Raw genomic sequence first — 25,280 nt, 5'->3', positions numbered from 1 at the left:
GGTCTGCAAAATTTGAAGAATTTCTATGAGAGCGTTTTCGAGAAAATTTTAGATGAAGTTTACAGGTGCTAAAATACAACAAAAACAAAGCAGTCTTAAAACACTATTGAGAAAACGTTCACAAGGCCCGATCAAGTAACATTTTGGCCTTAAGTGAATCTTGTACTATCTAATTACCTTGGGAGAAAATCTCAGAGAAATCGTTTTATTTGATTTCTTGAAACATCGGCTTGAATATGAACTGGTATGAAGTGTTATTTCGCTCTTTTGTCGAAAAAGGGCCTTCGCTTACTAAAATGATCGCAAAATAAAAAGCGCTCGATATAATTTTTTTTAACTTGGCAGTCAAAAAGAAGAATAAGTTTGTAATGAAATGTCTAATTTTCAAGATAATTGAAACATTTTAAGGCAGTTAATTCAAAGCCTTAATTCAGGTAAACATTGCGCTGTTTTTCACCCTACATCGGAATCGCTGCCTCATTATCTGTATCCATTGTCTCAAGCCGCGTGCATTTGTAAATTCCAGTAGATCATGAACCACTAATTATTTATTACTGGAGATTTTTGTGACAATTCTGCCTTGGCCTTGAAACTGTTAGGAGACTGAAGATAATACAAGTACTTTACTAGCCTATTCCTCGTTGTTATTGCATTTTGGCTTGTTAAATTAGCTTGTTTCTGTTCAGTTTTCGGAAAAAAGCGGCTGTTTTACATATTCAAGATGTGCTGAAATTTGCAAATGCACGGGGCACGACACAATAGAGACTTATAATGAGGCAGCGATCCGATGTAGAGTGAAAAACAGCGCAATGTTTACCTGAGTTAAGGCTTTAAATTAACTGCCTTAGAATGTTTCAATTATTTTGAAAATTGGACATTTCATTACAAACTTATTCTTCTTTTTGACTGCCAAGTTTAAAAAAATTCTATCGAGCGCTTTTTATTTTGCGATCATTTTAGTAAGCGAAGGCCCTTTTTTGATAAAAAGAGCGAAATAACACTTCATACCAGTTCATATTCAAGCCGATGTTTCAAGAAATCAAATGAAAGGATTTCTCTGAGATTTTCTTCCAAGGTAATTAGATAGTACAAGATTCACTTAAGGCCAAAATGTTACTTGATCGGGCCTTGTGAACGTTTTCTCAATAATGTTTTAAGACTGCTTTGTTTTTGTTGTATTTTAGCACCTGAAAACTTCATCTAAAATTGTCTCGAAAACGCTCTCATAGAAATTCTTCAAATTTTGCAGACCTTGAGAAAACTATGTCAAGTCCAAGATCTAGAAGCCTTTTTTTCAAAATTATCCCTCTATTACAAGAAAATCGGTCTCGTGTAAAATGGGTGGTGACGTCATTATGTTGCTATGGTTACTCCGATTTCGATGAAACTTATCTCATTCGAAACTTTCATCTTTCTTTAGTACAGCTGTACTAATCGATTTTCAGTCGGATTGTTTACGGTGGCATACAAGTTGCTCAAAGTTGAAAGGTATCTCGCTCAAAAATCCGATCGAGCCACCTTAAGTCACTTTCCTTTTAACAGCTACGAGCGTTATGTTTATGAAATGTTTAAGAAAACAAAGACTTAAATAAAAAGAGCTATACCATCATACACTAGTTAAAGTCCTCGAGAACTGCACACTTTTATTCTAAAAAAACTTTTTTCTTTTATTAATTGAACAGTTATTGAAATATTCTGTCAGGCACTTTCTTACTTATTGTCTCTAGCATTTATATCGATAAGTAGAGATCAACGTACTTGTGTGCAACTTCGTGTGAGATTGTTCCGGCGGTTTGCAGACCCAGATATCCATTTACGTTACCATTGAGTCTGCGTGAACACACACCGCCAGAAATCGCTAGACCTTGAATAGAAAAAACAGAGAAAAAGGTTCCTGGAGTCATAGCAGATAACAAAATAGCACTAAGCGAGAAAGGATATTAAGATATACTGGTATAATGTCTAGTTTATTAATGAATTTGTCACGCCGCCCTAGGTTTCGCTTTTTAAAGCGGTTTTATTGTGCAGGAAATGCGATTTGGAAGATTTTGGATGACTGAACTACGTGATATACACGACTCAATTGATTAGTAGCACATATCAAGGACAACGGAATTTAAGAAAATGAATAGACTGAATATTACAAATAACTAAGGAATTCATAAAGGTGTATAGAGTTGAAAGTTATCAGATGAAATTTTGCACATACCTCCACCAACCCTGTTGTCCCTGTACAGAAAGAAAGATAAATTAAAAGACGGTCTTAATGTTACACATGATTGTTTTCCTAAAGATGTTGTTCTATTCAAAAACCGAGGATGAAGGACAAAACACAATAGGCCTCATCACGGTTTTCGACGCCATTGATGAGTAGGCAAAGCGGGTAGAAATTACAGTGTTTGTATGGGAATCCGATGGCAAATATCTTTTTCAAAATTAAATTCTGGACAACTTATGAATTGTAAAGTTGAGATACTAGGCAAAAGTTTTTATTCGCCGAGTGTGAAGGATGTAGCTGGGCCAGAAAGCGTATATTTACGTTTTTAATTTCCCAAACATTTGTCAATTTTTTTTCCGCATGATTGACTCGGTTCGCGGGAAAAATTACATACAAATTTATGAGAAAAATAATAACGTAACTATACGCTTTCTAGCCCGGCGACATCCTTCAAACTCGGCGAATAAAAACTTTTGCCTGGAATCTATATATATATATATATATATATATATATATATATATATATATATATATATATATATATATATATATATATATATATATATATATATATATATATAAATTCTTTTTTTCTTGGGGAGAATGTATTTTGAAGAGCGCTCAACTCATTTGATCGAGGAGCATAAATAATATTAACTTGACAAGAGGTCAGGCTTCAGTATACATCGTTTTATTGCGACAGGTCTGTTTCGTATGGACCTAAATTAATAGGTCCACACTCATCAGGCAACTTTAACGACTGGATGGTAAATTTACAAGCTGGCAGTTAAATGCAAAAGATTTAAATGGTTGCTATAGTAAATGCGTTATATGGTTTTTTGAAAGTAATCAAATAGTTGCTAGGTGATAGACGGATTATTTACAATGGTTTACATCTTAATTACGTTACTCTAAATTTCTGAAGTACGAATCGGTTTCCGTGAGGGCATGAACTCGCCAATTCGTTTCGTCTGTTAAGGCTACACAACTCTTTTTTGTAAATGATTATGAATTTTTCATACAGACAAAGGCTACAATTTTTGTTAATGTTGCTATAGGGCTTACATCTCTTGAGAACTTTCCATTTTATTCGGAACGGTTTCTTGGCGTCCTGCAAATTCCAAACATGTTTCGACAGTTCTGTTTCATTTCTTCTCTTCGAGTGTCGAAAGGAGGTCTGGTGATTTCTGTAACGTTCCTTAAAGTTTGTCGCCAGTCCGACGTAGGTTTCAGTTGTCGTCTCAGTGGTTACGACGGAGCAGAAACGTGTGAAATGGTAGGTGCATACATGCTGTCCTTGATTGCGTCCAAATTTAAAGATCAAGTTGGCCTGTACCGTGATGACGGTCTAGCAGTCTGTAAAGCCACTCCGAAAGAAATCGAGAAGACCAAACAAGAAGTCAGCAATGTGTTTAGATCAAATGGCCTGAAGATCACAATCGACGCTAACAAAAAAATTGTTAACTTTCTTGACGTAACCTTCGACCTCGCAAACGGAAGCTACAAGCCGTACATGAAGCCTAATAACAAAATATTATATGTCCACCGACAGAGCAATCACCCCCCAACCCTGCTAAAAAACATCCCACTCAACATTAACAAAAGGCTTACTAACATCTCATCCAGCAAAGAAGTATTTGACGAATCCATAGGCCCATACCAGCAAGCACTTAAAGAGAGTGGATATGACCACAAGTTAACATATAACCCTCCACTTGAGCGAGCTACGGGAAACAGAAGAAAGCGAACAAGAAACATCACATGGTTCAACCCCCCGTTTGATTCAAACGTTAAAACTAACCTTGGTAGAAAGTTCCTACAAATCGTCGACAAATGCTTCCCAAAGAACCATCCACTCCACAAGATTTTCAACAGACACACACTTAAGCTGAGTTACTCATGCATGCCAAACATGAAATCCATTATCTCGTCACACAACAAACACGTTCTCTCAAAAACAAACACACCAACGCAGCAACCTGACACCTGCAACTGCAGAAAGAAACCTGATTGCCCTCTCGAAGGAAATTGCCTCCAGACTAATGTCATCTATCAAGCCACAATAACCACTGAGACGACAACTGAAACCTACGTCGGACTGGCGACAAACTTTAAGGAACGTTACAGAAATCACCAGACCTCCTTTCGACACTCGAAGAGAAGAAATGAAACAGAACTGTCGAAACATGTTTGGAATTTGCAGGACGCCAAGAAACCGTTCCGAATAAAATGGAAAGTTCTCAAGAGATGTAAGCCCTATAGCAACATTAACAAAAATTGTAGCCTTTGTCTGTATGAAAAATTCATAATCATTTACAAAAAAGAGTTGTGTAGCCTTAACAGACGAAACGAATTGGCGAGTTCATGCCCTCACAGAAACCGATTCGTACTTCAGAAATTTAGAGTAACGTAATTAAGATGTAAACCATTGTAAATAATCCGTCTATCACCTAGCAACTATTTGATTACTTTCAAAAAACCATATAACGCATTTACTATAGCAACCATTTAAATCTTTTGCATTTAACTGCCAGCTTGTAAATTTACCATCCAGTCGTTAAAGTTGCCTGATGAGTGTGGACCTATTAATTTAGGTCCATACGAAACAGACCTGTCGCAATAAAACGATGTATACTGAAGCCTGACCTCTTGTCAAGTTAATATTATATATATATATATATATATATATATATATATATATATATATATATATATATATATATATATATATATATATATATATATATATATATATATATATATATATATATATATATATATATATATATATATATATATATATATATATATATATATATATATATATTTAAACATTTGTAAAGCGCCTAGAGCAGGCCTGGATAGGCGCTATAAAAAACGATATTTGCCGTCGGATTCCCATACAAACACTGTAATTTCTACCTGCTTTGCTTACTCGTCATAATGGCGTCGGAAACCGTGATAAGGCCTATTCATGGGATTGGCCTTATGTGATCAGGTACTCACTGGGCGAGGTTGTCTCAAATAAAAAAAAAACTCTGACAACAAACTGATGTCCTGAGGCAAATGATCATAGGACTATGAAATGTTTTGCACCTCGACGATAATACAGGTGTCTTCTAACAAAGACTCAAGTGAAAGATCGCAAGAAATAAATTAACAAAAGATATATACTGCTCAGTTTTAAGACAACATATAACACAAATAAGTATGTCATAATAGCAATAAATGACTATTACGCCAGTGACTGCAAAATTTCACCCGCTTTCAGTGTAACGTGCATAGAGGCTTTCTATCGACATCCATCTATTGACGTGCTAAACAAACAATACGGATCGAAATCCGCCAATCACGGCCCACTAGCATTATCTTCTGAACTTGTGGGCTCATTTGCAAGAAACCGACACCGGTATGTATCGGTTTTGATTGGCTCATTTCAAACAGCACCTCGAAAGACGATATTGAAAGATGGATGTAGAAAGATAACCATACACGTAACACTGAAAGCGGCTGTAAAAAAATAACTAACTCCAACATTGATTACTTACACATGAACCAGTGAAAAAACGTCAAAGTACTTCGGATCGCTTTTGTCATCAGGCTTGTTATGGCCTGCCCAGTCATAGATCCGGTCAAGCTTTACTCCACTGGACGAGGTAATGTCTACATTCAGCTATAGAATTAATATTTCCAACCTTCATTATCTCATTGCTCTCAAGTTTATTTTTAATGGCAAAGCCTGTTGCTTATAAGTAAGATATTATAGCCAGGACCCAGCTAGAGGAACCTCGAGTACAAAAGTCGTAAATTGACCTTCAATGTAGGATACTATGATTTTATTATCCTTTTAGATTTTTAATAGCAATGTTTATAAAATATGTCTAACTAACGTATCGTAGATACAATTTCAACTTCCTTCAATAGCAAATTGTTACTATAAAACAAACTTAGACAAAATGATGTTGATGAAAAGGGGAAGAGTAAATTACCACCACTCCCAAATCTTCCTTCGCATTAACTAAAGAGAAAATTATAGAGAAATATATTCAAACGGTTTTGTTTCTGTTCAATCTTGGGTTCGATGATTCTTGGTTTAACTCGCATATTAAGAATGACATTACCTCTTTGTTGGTGATGATCACAAGTCGGCTGACAACATAATTGAGTTTTATTCTTCCGATAGAGTTGTCATGAAACGTTGCAGCGATCTACAACAAATATTACTCAATTAATCACACACATGCATACCTTAATTTTTCTTTTAAATTTTAAACAGTTAACGTGAAGTCACCAGATAGATTGATGAAGCTGTAGACGAATATGAAACTTTCTTTTAAAGAAAGTGTGATTTATTAAAATCGGAACTTTATTTTTATCATGTCTCAAAATCATTTTGTGGCCTCAAGCCGCCCTGGTTGTAAATACACCATTATTATATTTTGCTTATTTCCGTTCCCGGATATAAGTATAGTATACGTTTTCACCACCTTGATACCTTGTTTCAATGTGTTTGGTAATTTTCATGATGGTATTTTGATTTAGTTCGCCTGAAACTTGGATAACGTGGAAAGTATATTGTTAATTCGGAATACATCTGTAACGATAACATTCACAACGGCTAAAAGTTAACAAATCACGATTATAATTATAGCAAGTACATGCTTAGATTTCCCAAAACTTTCGCAATTCAAGTGCTCTAGAAAGATTTACTGAGGAAGGGGTTTGTTTTCTTTTTAGTTCATCTTGCCCGATAACAATTTTCATCCCAAGATTACTTACTATGAGAGTGATAAATGATCGTCGCAGTGAATTTCCAATTTAAGCAATTGGAATAAAGAAGCCTGAAAAAAAAAAAAAAAAAAATCAGGGCTTCAACGGGATTCGAACCCGTGACCTCCGCGATACCGGTGCGATGCTCTACCAACTGAGCTATTGAAGCCACACATTGGGAGCGAGGTCAATTGTGAGTTCATATTTTCCCGTGAGAGGAGTGAAATGATGTAATGTATATGAATCATTTCATATTCATTACATCATTTCACTCCTCTCACGGGAAAATATGAACTCACAATAGGCCTTATTCGTATTCTCGGTATTGGACTGGAACTAGCGTGCAATGGAGGCTCATGCGGGTAATCTTTTCAAATGCAAATGACATGAAGCTGTTTTTAATGATATTCGCCCGCATGAGCCTCCATTGCAAGCTAGTTCCAGTCCAATACCGAGAATACGAATAAGGCCTATTGACCTCGCTCCCAATGTGTGGCTTCAATAGCTCAGTTGGTAGAGCATCGCACCGGTATCGCAGAGGTCACGGGTTCGAATCCCGTTGAAGCCCTGAATTTTTTTTCAGGCTTCTTTATTCCAATTGCTTAAATTGGAAATTCACTGCGACGATCATTTATCACTCTCATATACATCCGCAGTTCATATATGAATCATTTCATATACATTACATCATTACTTACTATGTTTGCCAGAACTAACAGAAAGTCCGCAGTTTGGTTCCCATGCTTAGCTGCGACATTTTCATCCGCCACAAGAGCCGCTTGTAAGTACTTATGTCCATTAGCACTTAAGCTTCTACCGTTGACTTCGTTTCTCTTCAATGCAGTTAAAAGGGGCGAGGCTGCAAATAAAATCATGCAATTAAAATCAAGAGCTCAAAAACATTTGCCTTTGTTTAAATTTCTAACTAGCGTCTGTAAGAATGGAAAACCCAGAAAGGTTTTGTGAATTTTCTCAAACTTTCGCGATTCAAGTGCCTTAGAAAGTTTATTAAGTACAAGCCTTAACCTTCAAAGCTTATTTCATCATGCCTGACATCGTTGATAAAGAATTGCATTCTAACTATCCAAGCACGTGCAATGAGTTTACAACAATTTCGAAATGCTTTTGAGGTGCTTAATTGTCATAGTCTATAAGATTCGAACTTTGGTCGGACACCGTACCTCACCGATTTCGCTGAAATTTGGCATGCAGTCTTGTTTTAGGGTCCCAACTACCAAATGTATATTAAAAAGTTTCAATTCTTTTTATTTTGGGAAATATCGAGAAGGCCGATTTGAAGCGTCCGTGACGGCTCGCCAACATGGCGGATCGAAGGTGTTCTCTTTACTTCGACACTGAACCTGCCGTCACAGTTTCTCGATCATACTTGGCATAGTTATAAAGAACTATCTTTCTTCTTTCTATATATCAAAATAGATTCGGCAAATGTTGAGTTTGGATGATCAACGGCCAAGAAGTTCGAAGGTATGTTAACGATGTTTTGAACAGTCTCAAATTTACTACAAAATGAAAGGCTAATAACTCCACTGTTATCTCGATTTAGAACAAGCCATTTACCATGAACAAAGCTTGTTCATTGGTGAATTGATTCCATTAATAAAAAAATTGGGGAAATGTAACCGTTAAGAATAAAAAATTATGGAACCTCTAGTAAATTGGCCATTTCAGCGCCATTTCAGCGGTTTAGCTCATTTAACAGCAAATAATCGGGAGAAACATGAAAGGGTTACAGTCGTTTATAATAAGCAGTTTCCATGTATTCTTTGCTTACCTTAAACAAATACATAATCTTTGCCAAAGATATGGCGATTTTTGAGCGTACGATCGTTTCTCCAAATTTTTATGTCGGCAACTTTATTTTATTTGTTGTCGAGATTATACGCTGTTGTTATTCAATATTCGTTTCACAAGAACTTCTGTTGCTCGCATTTCCCAAATCACTGTTTAAGAAATTGCCCATTCCGTTACAGGGTCATTCTTACTTTTTCTTTAAAAATTACTAGGAAAGCAAGAATGTCATAGAACGGTTTTATACTAGTGAAAATACCTGTCAGACATAACTTAAACTGTTTGTGTTATCTGGCTGTTTTCACAAATATGCAAATTAAGGAATTCTTAAAGTGCCTATCTTTAACTATTTCACGCTTAAAGATTCCTCTAAATCTTTTCGCCTACCTTTTTGCCAAACGAAGTTTTGTGTCTCCAGGCAGAATGCTCGTTATCAGCAATGAAAGTCGAAGAGATACAGAAGCTCGAGTAAAATTCTAACTGCTGTGAAATGAACATCGTTTGAGCTTGACGTGTATTTATAGATTGCGCTCGAGCTCCGTTAATTAAGTTTATTCATTTGGCGATCAGATAAAAATCAATGAATGATCAGAGTTATTTCTAAGTCCATTTCTAAGCACGAGAAACACGGAAGTTTGTTTCAGAAGCATTTATGCATTGAAATACCGGTTTATTTTTGAGCGGTAAATCTGCATTTATAATAGCTGGGAGTTTGGGGTGTTTTTTGGTGTTGCTTTTTTTTTGAGGGGGCTCGGGGGGGGGGGGGGGGGCTCGGGGGGTGTGGAAGTGGTGCCTTCGTATCCTCTTTTGTTCTTTTACACAGTGGCCTGAATTTGGAACAGTTCGGGAAATGGATTATCAATTACTCTTCGTTATGCCATGTCACCCCTTAATGTGGGAGCACCGCGTCTCAATTCACGATAAAAAATTTATGGCCGCCCGGTCCATTTATGTAGTTCTCCGCCAGGTCTCTCAATAGGCAGGTTACGAGCCTAGTGGCCCATCAGGCCGGAGCTCATACCGGTTTCCGCAACGTGAAGCGACAACGAGTATTTTTACTCCACCCGGATGGGATGCTATTCCATCGCAGGGTTACCTCCCTTCCCGAAAAGCTAAAGATTGACTGGTAATCATTTTTACACCTGGGCTAGGAAAGGGACTCTGGGAGTTGAGAGGCTTTCCAAAGAACTTAACGCATTGCCCCCCAAAAGCTCTATCCAGGACTGTTTGGTCCAGAGTCCAGCGCAGTGACCATTATTAGGCCATCACGCTCCCCAACCGTGTAAGAAAGTGCAAAAATCTGCTTGGGGTAAGCCCTGGGGTTGTACAGTTTGGTACGAAATGTGGGCTTTTAAATGTGGTAGGTCTTATATCCGTGGTTGGGGTGCGGTGGCTTAAAGCGACATTAAAAAACTTCTTGTCTTCTGAAAAACGTTTTCATAAACTGATTTGAATTACATTAATGAATTAAAGGGACAGTGTCACCAAGATTTAATAAAATTTAAAACTCTCAAGACGGTAACCTGGTAGGAAAAAAGTGGCCTTAAACTTTGACAGTTGACTTGGAAGAGATATATGGGCCTTGAATTGGGAGGGCTTATGAGAGAAAAGGATAAAAAGGGGAATTTCACAGAATCTGCTCAACAGCGTACTCTCGAATTTATCTGCCCACTGTCTTTCTCTCTCCAGGTTTTGGTAAGGCCAGACCGCTATGAGTGGATTTACAATTCATATTAACACTTTTTTGAGATTTTTAAATCCCGGTTCGGGCTTTGAATTGTGGGGATATTGCGTTGAGTTCTTCGAAAAGCCTCTGTAATATCATACCGTATTTACTCGAATAAGCGCCGCCCCCGAATATGCACCGCCCTCGAATAAGCGCCGCATTTCGGACAAAAAAGTTAATAAGCGCCGCCCCCGGCGCCGCAGTCCCGATGCGGCGCTTATTCAAGAAAATCAGTTGAACTAGAAACAGAACTACAAAGCAACTCTTAAACAAACTTGGATATTTCTTTCCATCAAAAGCGACGTTCTGCAGTTCAAAGTGCTTGTTTTACCGCTCAGTTTTTCTATTGAACATTCTTCAGTACAATCTTCAGCAAGAGACGACTTTTGGCAATCAGGGGACCCTATTTTAATAAATGTAAAGGATTAGATTCTTTGTGGCGTCAAACTTTTTAATAAGCGCCGCCCTCAAATAAGCGCCGCCCTCGAATAAGCGCCGCACTGGAGGCGTAAAAAATTTAATAAGCGCCGCGGCGCTTATTCGAGTAATTACGGTAGTCCCTTTCTACACCTAGGTCGGCGATAAGGACATACGTGATGTAAGTCATGACGCATCACGAGAGATGTCCTTATGGAGAGGTTCGACTTTAATAAAAAAAAAAGTCCGAGATAACAAGAACAGCTAAGTTCTCACCTGCTTTTTTTTTTGTAAAAATCTGGACGAAAAACATTTGTATCTTTTAACTTGCCCTAAAAATAATTGATTCGAAATTCATTTCAAATCAATGAGGAAAATGTGTTAGCTTCACTGTTATTACAGTGGAACCCCGATATAACGATATGCCAAGGGGGCAGTAAAATTGTATCGTTATATCGAGGAATCGTTATATCGGGGTTCCGTTCCATACATTTTACTATTGCCAGGACATAACATATTCATCGTTATATCGGGAATATCGTTATATCGAAGATCGTTATATCGGGGTTCCACTGTATGTTGTTCTTGCCGCGAGTAAGCCACGCCTTCTTCGAACACGATAATTACTGATGACACAAACGTAAAGTCATGTTCATTTCAAAATCAGCTCGCATTATGCTTATTAACAGATGAGCTCTTTTGTTCAACATTCAGACCACTGTGTCAGAGATCTAAAGAGGATTCGGAGGCACCACTTCGAATTCCGCCCCCCCCTCCCCCGCCTTCCTACAACAACACCAAAAAACAACCCAAACTCCCAGCTATTATAAATGCAGATTTACCGCTAGAAGCCGAGTATTTTTTAACCGCGTCAGTCAATAATAAACCGGTATTTCTATGCATAAATGCTTCTGAAACAAACTTCCGTGTCCCTCGTGCTTAGAAATGGACTTTAATAACTCTGATCATTCATTGATTTTTATCTGATCGCCAAATGAATAAACTTAATTAACACATTTAAAAGCCCACATTTCGTACCAAACTGTACAACCCCAGGGCTTACCCCAAGCAGATTTTTGCACTTTCTTACACGGTTGGGGAGCGTGATGGCCTAATAATGGTCACTGCGCTGGACTCTGGACCAAACAGTCCTGGATAGAGCTTTTGGGGGACAATGCGTTTAAAAGTTCTTTGGAAAGCCTCTCAACTCCCAGAGTCCCTTTCCTAGCCCAGGTGTAAAAATGATTACCAGTCAATCTTTAGCTTTTCGCGAAGGGAGGTAACCCTGCGATGGAATAGCATCCCATCCGGGTGGAGTAAAAAATACTCGTTGTCGCTTCACGTTGCGGAAACCGGTATGAGCTCCGGCCTGATGGGCCACTAGGCTCGTAACCTGCCTATTGAGAGACCTGGCGGAGAACTACATAAATGGACCGGGCGGCCATAAATTTTTTATCGTGAATTGAGGCGCGGCGCTCCCACATTAAGGGGTGACATGGCATAACGAAGAGTAATTGATAATCCATTCCCCGAACTGTTCCAAATTCAGGCCACTGTGTAAAAGAACAAAAGAGGATACGAAGGCACCACTTCCACACCCCCCGAGCTCCCCCCCCCCCCCCCCCCGAGCCCCCTCAAAAATAAAAAACACCAAAAAACACCCCAAACTCCCAGCTATTATAAATGCAGATTTACCGCTCAAAAATAAACCGGTATTTCTATGCATAAATGCTTCTGAAGCAAACTTCCGTGTCTCCCGTGCTTAGAAATGGACTTAGAAATAACTCTGATCATTCATTGATTTTTATCTGATCGCCAAATGAATAAACTTAATTAACGGAGCTCGAGCGCAATCTATAAATACACGTCAAGCTCAAACGATGTTCATTTCACAGCAGTTAGAATTTTACTCGAGCTTCTGTATCTCTTCGACTTTCATTGCTGATAACGAGCATTCTGCCTGGAGACACAAAACTTCGTTTGGCCAAAAGGTAGGCGAAAAGATTTAGAGGAATCTTTAAGCGTGAAATAGTTAAAGATAGGCACTTTAAGAATTCCTTAATTTGCATATTTGTGAAAACAGCCAGATAACACAAACAGTTTAAGTTATGTCTGACAGGTATTTTCACTAGTATAAAACCGTTCTATGACATTCTTGCTTTCCTAGTAATTTTTAAAGAAAAAGTAAGAATGACCCTGTTACGGAATGGGCAATTTCTTAAACAGTGATTTGGGAAATGCGAGCAACAGAAGTTCTTGTGAAACGAATATTGAATAACAACAGCGTATAATCTCGACAACAAATAAAATAAAGTTGCCGACATAAAAATTTGGAGAAACGATCGTACGCTCAAAAATCGCCATATCTTTGGCAAAGATTATGTATTTGTTTAAGATAAGCAAAGAATACCTGAAAACTGCTTATTCTAAACGACTGTAACCCTTTCATGTTTCTCCCGATTATTTGCTGTTAAATGAGCTAAACCGCTGAAATGGCGCTGAAATGGCCAATTTACTAGAGGTTCCATAATTTTTTATTCTTAACGGTTACATTTCCCCAATTTTTTTATTAATGGAATCAATTCACCAATGAACAAGCTTTGTTCATGGTAAATGGCTTGTTCTAAATCGAGATAACAGTGGAGTTATTAGCCTTTCATTTTGTAGTAAATTTGAGACTGTTCAAAACATCGTTAACATACCTTCGAACTTCTTGGCCGTTGATCATCCAAACTCAACATTTGCCGAATCTATTTTGATATATAGAAAGAAGAAAGATAGTTCTTTATAACTATACCAAGTATGATCGAGAAACTGTGACGGCAGGTTCAGTGTCGAAGTAACAAGAACACCTTTGATCCGCCATGTTGGCGGGCCGTCACGGACGCTTCAAATCGGCCTTCTCGATATTTTCCAAAATAAAAAGAATTGAAACTTTTTAATATCCATTTGGTAGTTAGGACCCTAAAACAAGACTGCATGCCAAATTTCAGCGAAATCGGTGAGGTACGGTGTCCGCGAACTTTTAAAAAAGCTCGAAAATTATGGAGTATTACACTTAAGTACTTCAGAGCTCGAAAGAAATAATAGTACATTAAAGCATAGCAGAAAAATGAGAAAGGCACAGATAAGTCAGTGACACATTCTACTAATCATTTCCTTTTTTCGACGTTTTTGCTTGTTTACAAGCAAAAATGGTAGAATAGGGGTTAGTAGACAAAATTTGGAACCACATATTTGTAAACTCTCAAGGGTCTTTTCTAATTTCTCAAGGGACTGTTTTAATTTCTCAAGGGATTACTTTCCGCTGTGGGTGATCACTTGCGATTTCGTGGAAAAAACGTGACTTGTCACATTTACAAACGTTATATAACAATTTTAAAAGTGACATGTCAGCTTTCTTATCTCAACGCACGTGTGTCTGAAAGGCGATCTATAAAAAGCGTCGCACAAACAATGGATTGCGTAACTAAAACACGAATAAATAATCACTAGCACTTACATCGCGTTGAGAGCAATGTTGCATGAATCGGCTTTACAACATGCGATCGTATCTACGCAGTTCGAGTGGAATTTCAGTCAAAGACAGCAAAATTCTTTCGTATTTCATCTTCAAATATAATTCGAAAGCATTCACTGTATATGTGGCTTTTGTTTAATCCTGGGTCTTGATATCCGACCCTCGCCGAGCCTAGACAAAACGCAGCTTGAGTGTAACGATTTGTTTACGCAATGTTTTCTCCGACAGTAGTCGGAAATATCCGTATTTTTTTTCGTGCTTTTTCATGGAGCAATCGTAACGATACGGCCTTGAACACATTGAACGGCGGTCTACCTATAACAATTCAAATATAGCGTTGCAAAAACAAAGCGTCGAACGCATATTTTGCTGTTTCATTTGCTAATTTCGCTGCCGTAATCGACTGCCGCGAAAGGTCCTTGCAGTTTTAAAGTATAGAATTGTCAGATCTCGGTGAAATTTGCACTGTTTATTTGTGTAATGTTAAGGAATATGTGTATAAATACCCGGCGCGAACGAGCCATTTTTGACAAAATTATATGGCTGCATTTCCTCCGCGAAGATAGGAAATTGTTAAATTAAACTACAAAGAAACTGTAATGATAAGTTCGAAGAACAATGCACAGGATAAACCTTCGACTCATACTTCATGCAAAAACGTCGATATCTCGAAGAGACTTTGATTTCACATATGCCCACTCTTCGACGAAACTAATGTTAGGATTATACGGGGAGTGTGTCTCATTTGAGCCTTCGCTAGTTATATGGACTAGCTACAATAAGTCTCTTGAAGCTCAGTGGTAGAGTATCCCACCTGTGTGTACGAAAAGCCGTCACAGGCTCAATTTAAGTTGCATTACAAGCACTCGGAATTTTTTTTTTTTTTCGATCAGCTTGTGTTACTGGCTGTATCTTTATCTTTTTCAAATTTTCCAATGTATGAAATTTCCAATGACTGCACATAATATTTCTGCCAAAATGTTGCTCCATTAATTGCGATATTCCTTTTTTCTTTTCATACCTTTCGTACCTGTTTTTGTTTGGCAGTGAGCTGGTTCCATCGACTTCTTGTAGACAAGATGCGCCTTACCGCCATTTCCAGCAGTAGTCACGTGTCTTGACAAATGGTCCGGAAGTGGATGAACAAATAAAGTGTCACGTGATGACCTTATCATACCATTCTATAAAATATTAATGTAATGAAAATAATTTAAGTCAGTATTAACATGTACCCGAGTAACGTTAACTGTGGCTGTTGGTCTTACATTAGTTTTGAACACGTTATGTCGTCATTTTTATAGTCAAAGGCCCAGGCCAAACGCCGAACTTCGCATGAGACGAACTTAATTGCACTTTTGGTCCACCCAAACAGGTAAAGCTCGACCGTTGGGTCAAACGTCGAACATTAATTCGTCGAGCCAAATTCAGAGTAGCAAGAACGAATATTTCGAGGCTAAAAATACATTAACATGCAAATTTAAAATGCATTTATCAAGTTCGTTTCGTGAAAAGATCGACGTTAAACTTTGTCCTACAGTCGATCTTCACACGTGCTTCAGACGGAAAGAACGTGTCGGTCGATCTTAATTCAGTCAGACGAACTCAACTGAGTCAAACGTCGAACTTATCATGAACTTAATTCGCTCAGTTTAGTTTGTTTCGTGTAAAGTTCGACATAAGGCCTGGGCCTTAGAGTGTACGCCGTGAAAAAAATTATGCAAAGTCTTCATGAACTGTAAAGCAAAAACCTATATACGATTTTAAAGCAACAACACCAATATTGACATTCTTGTAGTTATTACAATTTAAGTTAAATAAATACCGTACCAGTCCCTTGTCGTTGCTTATAGCCACAAGAGAACCTGGATCCGAAGTCTCTTTTCCATGAAAGAATGAATCTGATTTGACAGGTGTCCTTGTGACGTCACCGTTTTCATGCCTTGTTTCAAGCTCGAGGCCCGGTTTTATCAACTGCGTGTTTCTTTGCAATTTCAGATGCATTTTGTTGCCAAATGCGTCCATCTTGTAGAACCATGCCCCGCTTTCGTGAATGTCGCGCGTGTGACGCTCGTGGAGCGTGTGAGTCACGAACTCGCCATCTTCATTTGACTGATAAGGGATGGTTACTTCGTACTCAGGTACTAAAGAAATCAGAACAGACATAGGCTGTTACATGACATTCAGAGGTTCAGTTCGGTTAAACCATGTTATTGGGTGATTAAGTGTTCTATTGGCAAAAGCTTCTCAAAATGAATGATAGACAAACAACAATCTTTTCCACCAAATCAATCAAAAATGTTTTGTCCCCAATAGAATAATAACTGTTAAACGCATTAATTCAACCAACAGAAGACGGTTGAAAAACTCTTCAAAAAAATAAAGCACGACTTTAGCCTCAGAGCTTTAAGGTCCTATTGTAAGTTCAGATTGGCTCTGCTATTTACAAGTAGATAAGTGAATTAGAGACAAAAATCTAAGCTACGACAGGGAATACAGTTGACCAAAGAACAATACACAGAAATTTAAGCGGTAACCTATTGATGCTAATGTTAAACTATGCGAGCAAAAAACTTCTTAGACTTGCTTGCTTTTATATAATAACAATTATTGCTTTTTTTTTTTTTTTGCTTACCATCCGCGGAAGTCTGGACACCAAAGTAATGCCTTAGTTCCATTTCTGTCATGTGATAATGAAGAGGCTGCATGTAGAATAATGAAATAAGTTAAGACTGAAAACTTTTGTACTAGGCCTACATCCCTTGCCGGCTTTTATGTCCCTGACTGTCGGTTAGCGGTCAAATAAATCTTTAATTCTTTTTAGCCTTTTTTAATTCGTTCGTGAGTCTGGAAGGAGGAGGGGGGACACAATCCCTCCTCCCCCCACCCCTTTCCTATTTCTGTAAGCTTCATTTTATACTTATCAGACATACAAGGTATGGAAAGCATCCAAAAATGTTTATTGTAGTCGATATGAGGTGGTTGATACAACGTCATATCACGCCAAAATGACGACATACCTTTAAAAGGTTCGCAATCTTGGATCTGCCAACTTTATTAAATCATTTTGCATTTCAATTTTTTCAATAATGTCAGAAAATTAATAAAAAAATATAAAATTGCAAACATATTTGAGGATAAACTGTTTTTAAAAACCAAACGGCACTAACCACAGAAAAAAAAGCTTAATAAAAGACCATTATTCAGTTAATAAGCCTTTAAATGCATAGTTGCCATAGACAAGTGACCAAGCTGACAAAATGTTTCCCGATAAATAAAATATAAGTAGAAAAGTCACAAAATGAAGCGCAAATGCTGTTTAATAAGGAAGTTAAGTTTGAAGTAAAATATAAGCACTGACCCGTTTTGTCTCCCCTACCTCACTTCCCAAATGCACCTAGTCGTACACTATGAAACGATTGCATTGACTAGTATACTTCTGAACGACACGGTTTTTAATTACTAATTCTCCTTTTCAGGTTATTTCAAATACTACCATAGAAGTAGGCATCCGTGTTTTGGAAGACAATACAAAAACGGAATAGAACTCGGTAATCCTGAAAACGATCGCCTCAGAATTATGATCACCTCAAGCTAAATGAAGAATTTGGTTGTTGTCTCTCTTACCTTTACATTCAAGCATGACGCTGAACCTGCAAGGAAATCCCCATATTTATTATCTCAGAAAATAACAAACGTTTTGAGTTTATAAAACATGATTCGGATATCTAAGTATTCATCATCAAGGATGTTACAAAAGTAGAGGTTTATATTAAACATCAAGTAGAAATATTAATACAATAAATAAATTGACTAATTACTAAATAATGCTAGAACAAAATCGCATAATACACGAGGGATAAAACTCCTTGAAAACAACAGCAACAACAAAACTTAACGAGCAAGAAAAATAACGAGTAAAAATTAAAGTAGAAGCGAGTGTTAGATTAACATGTTTTAGTTGTCTATTAAACGAGGGTCGCTCCCATTTCAATCTGAAAGGCTTCTTTGTTGGAATTAAGTTAGTAAGGGGGGGGGGGGGGGGATGGGACAATATGAAAAAAGCAAACCTCAAAACAGAGCAAAGGACAGTAAAAAATTTGGGTCGCCGACAAAGTCGAACCTTTGATCCTGTGCAGACCGGTCGGACGCTTCAAGTACAAATTAACCATTGGACGTACAATGGGGCGCCGGGTAAAGAAATTATGCAACTCAGGCACAAGTATTTTTTTTTTTTTTTAAGAGCAGTATTTCTGCAAAATGTTGTTGCAGGGCAGATTTTCACAGAATACTCCTTTTGCTTTATAAAAGAAAGATTGTTAACATAACAGTTAATTGTTGCTTTTCGTATATTTGGCAACAGTTAACTTACCGAATGCAAAGAAAAGGAGGATACAATATCCTGCAAAAGAAAACATCTGGAGAAAAGATTACAAGAAATTTGTAAATAAAATAAAACAAACTAAAAAAAAAAGGTTAACTCGAGAACTGCGAGAACTGGACAAAGCTGTTTAATATTAAGCTAGAAGAAACCGCGAGAAAAAAAGAATATGTTTGGTTTGATATCTTTTGAACTTATTTGTCCTGTTGTAAACGAATAAGCAATGGTCTATTATACTAATTATACTCAAGTTCAAAATGATTAGATGAATAGGTCTATGTAATGAATTGAAACAGGGTCAAATTGTTATTCTTTTGTCATTTAGATACTCAGAAATTAAAAAGCTAAGAGTAAAGACGACCAGATGATCACTTCTCATTGAAACACTTTAAGAGATCTTTGAACTGATTAAACAAAAGTGGTGGAACTAAAACGAATATCAGTAGACCAGAACTAAGAACGTGTACACTGTTAATCCATTGAAACCAACGTTTAAACTTAAGTTGAGATTTTTTGTCACTATTATCAACTTCGGTGAAAAATAACATGTACATAACAAGGTGTGTAAAAAAATATATTTTACAAAGAAAGCGTCCGCATGTTGATTTTGTCGTGGTAAATGTAAAGGAATAAAACTCCGAGATATGAGAGCTGGAGAATACTTTGGTCAAGAAAGCTCATACAGCTGTCATAAATTCTAGTGAAATATAAAGTACATGCACATCGTTTAAGCGTCAGACTAATTATCCAGTAAAACAATTTTATCCTTGGAAACTTCGATGAAAATACATGAAATAACGAAATTATATCAAAGTGTGAAAGCCATAATTTCACATGGATACTCTTATGTAGATTTTAGGCTTATGAGAAGATAGAATTCGCATGCCTGTTTGTTTTTACATAGAAGGTTAAAACGAGAGTAAAATGTCACCTTCTTCCTTTTAAATGCAGTCACTCAGCGGAAAAAACTACTGCCGTCGAGAACTTTCCTAGTCTGTATCAAATAGATGTGAAGTATTGTAACGTCTCTCAGGATTACCAGTTCCAAATAAGTCATCTGTCTTGAATAATTTCTTTTTATTTCAAAACATGACAATACTTGTCACCTGGCATGAGAAAATTGCAGATGTTGGTGTGATTATTCGACATAACCCGATAAATAGTTCGTTATTTACGTTCTTCAATTAATTCCTATACAAAAATGGGTCCTCTTAAAAGCGTAAATTGACTGATAAGGGAAGAGGAAAATACGATTTCGGACATATGACTCTTCACCCATTTACTTAAATTTCAATCAGCATTGTCTTAGAACTGCGGTACAATCTGCCTGTCGTACGTATCTTCCTTTGCATTTATTTTTTAATAAATACAAATACCTTCCATTTTAGCAGCAAAAATAGAAATTCCATTCACCCCAAATGCGATGAGTTCGGAAACCTTTCGCAGTCTAGTGATAATTTGTTTGAAGCACGTTCTTGAAGACAAAGTCGAAAAGTCAAAAATGAAGTGGCTGCGACTTGTTAATTATCTAGCTTGTTTTGGAAGAATTTTTTCGTGCACTAGAACACAGTAACTTTTTTTAATCGTGATTATAAAGACATTCACCGCTATACAAATAAGAGTTAAACTAGTTCCGTTAAGAAAAGGGCTAACCGTCGGTATCATTTTTGGGTTAGACATTCGAATACAATGCAAATAACAACTCTAAGACCAAGCTAATAAGAGACCGCGTCTAATTATAACAAGGACGAATCGGCATTGCCCCGAAACCCAGGCGCACTTAACTTACGGGTTCTTATATGACACGATGCAAAACATAGTGCAGAAAAAAAACGTGACCCCTTCGTTACCTAAGCCTACTGTGCCACTAAACCATATTTTGATTTATTTATTTATTTATTTATTTTTTTGATATAGAAAGCTCTGATCTGTTAATACAATGTGAAAAACTGATACCCGTTTGAATAAATCTTAATACACAACAGAGATCTTAAACCTGATCTTAACACCCTATTAGACTCGATCCGAGCAAAATTGTTTTTGTAATAAGCATTGTTTCAAAATAGTCACCTTTCCTTGACACTTTCGTATTTATCACCTTACTAGTATAATTGTAGATCTATTTAAATAGCACTATTTAATTTTTGTTTATACAAGAGAGTCCTTTGGTTGTATAATTTGCGAAATTGAATTTTTCTAAAAAAAAAATTAAGGATAGACGATCTTTATCTGTCAAAATGAGCACCTTGAGATGGAAAAGTCGGTTTTTAATGAGCCTATTAGCTTACAGACTACTATACGAAAATAGACATCACCTTGCTTGTGAAATACACAGATGTAACAATGTGCTGTTACGGTTACGCTCGGTAACCTCCGTTACCAAGCTACCACGTGGTTACGAAGTATGGTAGTACTACCTTAAGGTTACTATTGTTTGCGGCTACTAATTTTAGCGATTTTAGCAAGTTGGCCGAACATCGCTTAATTTAGTACTTGCTAAAATTTGTCTCGGTCAAATTTAATAGGCGTTAAATTTAAGTATCTCCCCCCCCCCCCCCCTTCTCCCAACCCAAAGTCGACTTAAAAAAGTTCTTTAAAAAATTGATGTTGGACCCATTTTCTGACATTATTAATTAACTTTGTTCTTTCTGGCAATACAAATAAATTTTTTCAATATTTTTCATCCCCCCCCCTCCAAAAACATAATGGTCCGTCCCTAAGCTGGATGTTTTTGAAGTCACGCAGTAATGGCGAGGTTATCTGCCCAACGTCCCTGCAGATATCTGTGTTTCGTGAAGCAAACGCGCTGACGGGAAATCGCAAAAAAAAAAAAAAAAAAACTGAGAAAAGACAGAGTCAGTTTAGATTGCATGATAAGACTATTGCCATGATCGGGGCTTGCTTGCAAAACATAAAGCCAACAAGGAACTGAACTAGGGTAGAAGGGATGCTACTAAAAGTGGTAACGGGGAGCGGGGAACCGGGAACGACCGGGAACCAGGAACCGGAGTCTGGGAACGAGTGTACAGCGGTAATCCGTAAAAGAATTCAAAATGGCGGACGAAAACACAGAAAAGGGACTGGGAACTAGTGTTCGAATTCGATTGTCGGAGCAAATCGACTTTTCGTGTGCTTTTGTTCGCAACAGATTGTGTCTTTTGCGTGCTTCATCATTGGTTTTCAAACATGGCATAGTATCTTGGACTTTGCATGAAGATTTGTTCCATTTATGAAAAGAAAATAACTATTTGGTGATGGCTGTTCACCAGTTTATTTTATGCTGTTATATTTCAGCACACTGATCATAGCTGTATTTCATTTTTGCAGATCTGGCAGTTGACTAAAGGACAGACAACAAATAGAGACTAGTGTTTACCTACTGTAAAATGAAAATAAATTTGAAATTCTTTTCTTCTCATTCTGTCTGCTGATCATTTTGTGTTTTGTACAAGTGACTGGGGGATGTTCTTTCCAGCCCACACCTCTTGACAGCCTCGTGCAAAGCTCAGTGTGTTGCATTACGGTATATTTCTGTGTCATAGTTTGTTTTGGTGAATCTGTAAATGAATTCCAAACACTATGTGTTTTGTACAAATTATCAGTAGGACAGCACAACACATCATTTGTAAGCAGTTTGTTATTTATGGCACGCAACCAGTTTGATTTTTTTCGCAATGATATGAATTCAGAATGAATGCATGCAGTTGGGGAATGATGTATACAGAAAATTAATATTCATAACATTACAAGGTTGTCTTTATTTCAATGTCCATATTAACACTCGGTGGATGTTGCAAAAAGGTAAATCAGTGTAATTATACACCCCTGGAGAACTACAATTATAATTTACAGTACAGCATTAGTAGCACATGTTAAATTTAAATTTTTTCTTTTATGCAATACTATGTGTACGAAAAAAAAAGTGATTTTCAGGGACAATGATGTACACTATTATACTGAATAGCATTTTGGAAATGCTACAAATATTCAGTGTTGCCTACAAAAATTGTTTGGTTCAAAAGCAAAATAAAAGTCACCATTCATATTACCATCTAACAACCTACAAATGCCAGAAAAAAAAGAATTGTTTTTAAGTCAAGAGATAGATGTACTTGGGAACTTTGTTAACGAGAGTGGGACAATACATAAATATGACTAGCACGCAACAATTTACGAACGTATGATCGATCGGATAACCAACCAAGCTAATATATATCTGCTAATGTTACGCAACACATAGGTTCCATCCTGTCAAATGAAACCCCTCCCGCAACTGTAGTGGAAAATACAGCATATTGTGACTTACCCTACTATTCGACTGCATTTCAATAAAACATAATTTGATTTTCGAAATGAGGTATTTCGAAGCTATTGATCAGCGTGCAAGCTCCTTGCTCCCACACCCGTCCTTTGCGTTGCGTTGTGTGTAAATGTGGATTCGAACACTGGCCTTGTTGAAAGATTCCTTCTGGAAAGAAATAAACATTCGAATTCTTCTTATACACCTCGGCACGTCCACAAGTTCGCAAATGTCTGCGTTCGTCCGCCACGATCGGAGAACCAAAAGGCGGCTTCGAACCTTCCTATTGGCTGAAAGGCCAGATGGCCCTGTCCTAATAATAATCTGGACTGGTAACACTAGGCATTTACCTTCATCAGTAAGCTACATTTTACTCCATTTCTGTGTTTTTCGTCCGCCATTTTGAACTCTTATAGGGATTACCGCTGTACACTCGTTCCCAGACTCCCGTTCCCGGTTCCCGGTTCCCAGTCGTTCCTGGTTCCCCGTTACCACTTTTAGTAGCATCCCTTAATCAAATTACATTGTGCACGAAATATTTGTTATTCTTTTGTCTTGAAACTTTGAGGAAATTGAAATTTTTGTTTGACAGTAGTGTATGAAAGGCATTTTATAGAACTGAATAAAAAATAAGAAACATTGATAAAGGTTATTTCAAAGATTTATTTTGCCTGATTTTGAAGGGTTTCAGGAGTTTTAAAGAGTGCTGGTAAACGGCTGTATGTTGTTTGTGATTACGGATCTTATTTAGTTTCGAACGCTCTAATTTTTGAAAGGTTAAAACAGGTTAAAATCGGGCGGTTTCATGAGTTTTTTGGGTAGAAAGGTACGGTGGTGGTCAAAAAAAAAATGTTTAGAAAGGAATGACTGTAGTAGCACGTAAGTCGGAGGTTTGCGTGAGTCACGGGGTATAGTATGCGTGAGCTGGATTTCCGGCGTCATAACGGCATGTTTTGTTTACTGAAAGATACACTCGACGTTTAGTTGGCTTAGTCGGCTTGGGAAACTATTTTAAAAATGAATGTTGTAATAGTTAATTATTAGTAATCTAGAATTAACCCACTCTCGATTGGAGTCTGTTCTGGATTCGCGCTACCTTTTCGCCGCGAAGGAATTTTGTAAAATTTCGCTAGTGGAAAGAGGTACTGTAAGAACAGTATCAATAACTCAAAAGGAGGAACTTCTTTGTAGCTCTGAATTAAGACGTATGATAAAATTTTAGAATAAGAAACTTTCGATATATGGTTTTCATATTGTTTTTGTCAATTTCCTTTTGTGGCAGATTTTTTGAGAATCAGCTTTTCTTTCGTGTGATGACAGACACAGGACAGAACGAGAGGTGGATGAGAAAGATGCCGAAGATGAATAGGCACCGAAAAACGACAAGAACCGTCAAGGACTTATTAATCGGGCGTGGCCGATTTATAGTTTACCCTTTGGTCGTCCTAGACAATAGTCTCCTGTCGGCTAAAAATGACGGGGATAGCATGGGCCAATCGGTTTCATTTCAGTTTTGACAGTAAATCGTTGTAGGAACACTGGGTCGACTTTTGGGCTAATCTGCAATCTGTTTCTCTTCTTTGCTTCGGCGGGAGGACAGAGAAAAAAGCTTAAGGGGTAAAGTACTAATAATCACCATTGTGAAACTGTAGTTGCTTTGACAAGTTGAAGCTATTTTTGTAAATAAAAGGTGTAACGTCATTCATGTCACGCAATGTTTTTGTGGGAAACTTTGAAACTAGACGCTTTGCTGGTTTCTACAAATAGCAGTGTGATCTGGCGGTACATTTTTTTGAGGCGGACTCCACTTTAAAACTATTTTTTATATATTTAGCAAGAAGGGTATGTCGATTTTCATTTCCGCACAGTTGGGCGTCAAAGTCGCCTGTCACAAAGAGTAGAATGTTTGCACAAGTTGGTTTGGATATATTTTAGATTTGACTAGTGACGTTAGTAAGACACTACTTAAGACGACAGCAAAACATTGGCAATGTACAGTATTGGTGTGAACTTGAATGGAATTTTTTACGAGATCAGTAAAGCTATCGAATGAAAATTATAATTAAATACCAATTGAATTTTAGATGACAAATTCCGGAAGTGACATCTGTGTTCAAAATAGGAATTTTTGTACAACTTAAA

General features: G+C 37.3%; 1 protein-coding gene across 1 annotated transcript in view; it reads right to left on the bottom strand.

Annotated features, from left to right (window-relative positions):
- The window catches only part of LOC144645083 (A disintegrin and metalloproteinase with thrombospondin motifs 6-like), a 29,485-nt gene extending 11,380 nt beyond the window's left edge, over positions 1–18,105 (bottom strand). The window contains exons 1-9 of the mRNA XM_078504550.1: positions 18,085–18,105; positions 17,093–17,159; positions 16,288–16,601; positions 15,491–15,641; positions 7,687–7,847; positions 6,340–6,426; positions 5,767–5,891; positions 2,210–2,229; positions 1,759–1,864 (exon numbers count right to left, since the gene is read on the bottom strand). Coding sequence (XP_078360676.1) covers positions 1,759–1,864; positions 2,210–2,229; positions 5,767–5,891; positions 6,340–6,426; positions 7,687–7,847; positions 15,491–15,641; positions 16,288–16,601; positions 17,093–17,144 — 1,016 coding nt within the window. The 5' untranslated portion in view covers positions 17,145–17,159; positions 18,085–18,105. The remainder of the gene's footprint in view (positions 1–1,758; positions 1,865–2,209; positions 2,230–5,766; positions 5,892–6,339; positions 6,427–7,686; positions 7,848–15,490; positions 15,642–16,287; positions 16,602–17,092; positions 17,160–18,084) is intronic.
- Between the last annotated feature and the right edge of the window lie 7,175 nt (positions 18,106–25,280).

This window comes from Oculina patagonica, chromosome 1 (genome assembly GCF_052425735.1).
Source record: "Oculina patagonica isolate OP01 chromosome 1, crgOcupat, whole genome shotgun sequence".
NCBI lineage: Eukaryota > Metazoa > Cnidaria > Anthozoa > Scleractinia > Oculinidae > Oculina > Oculina patagonica.
This window is presented reverse-complemented; position numbering and strand designations above follow the sequence as displayed.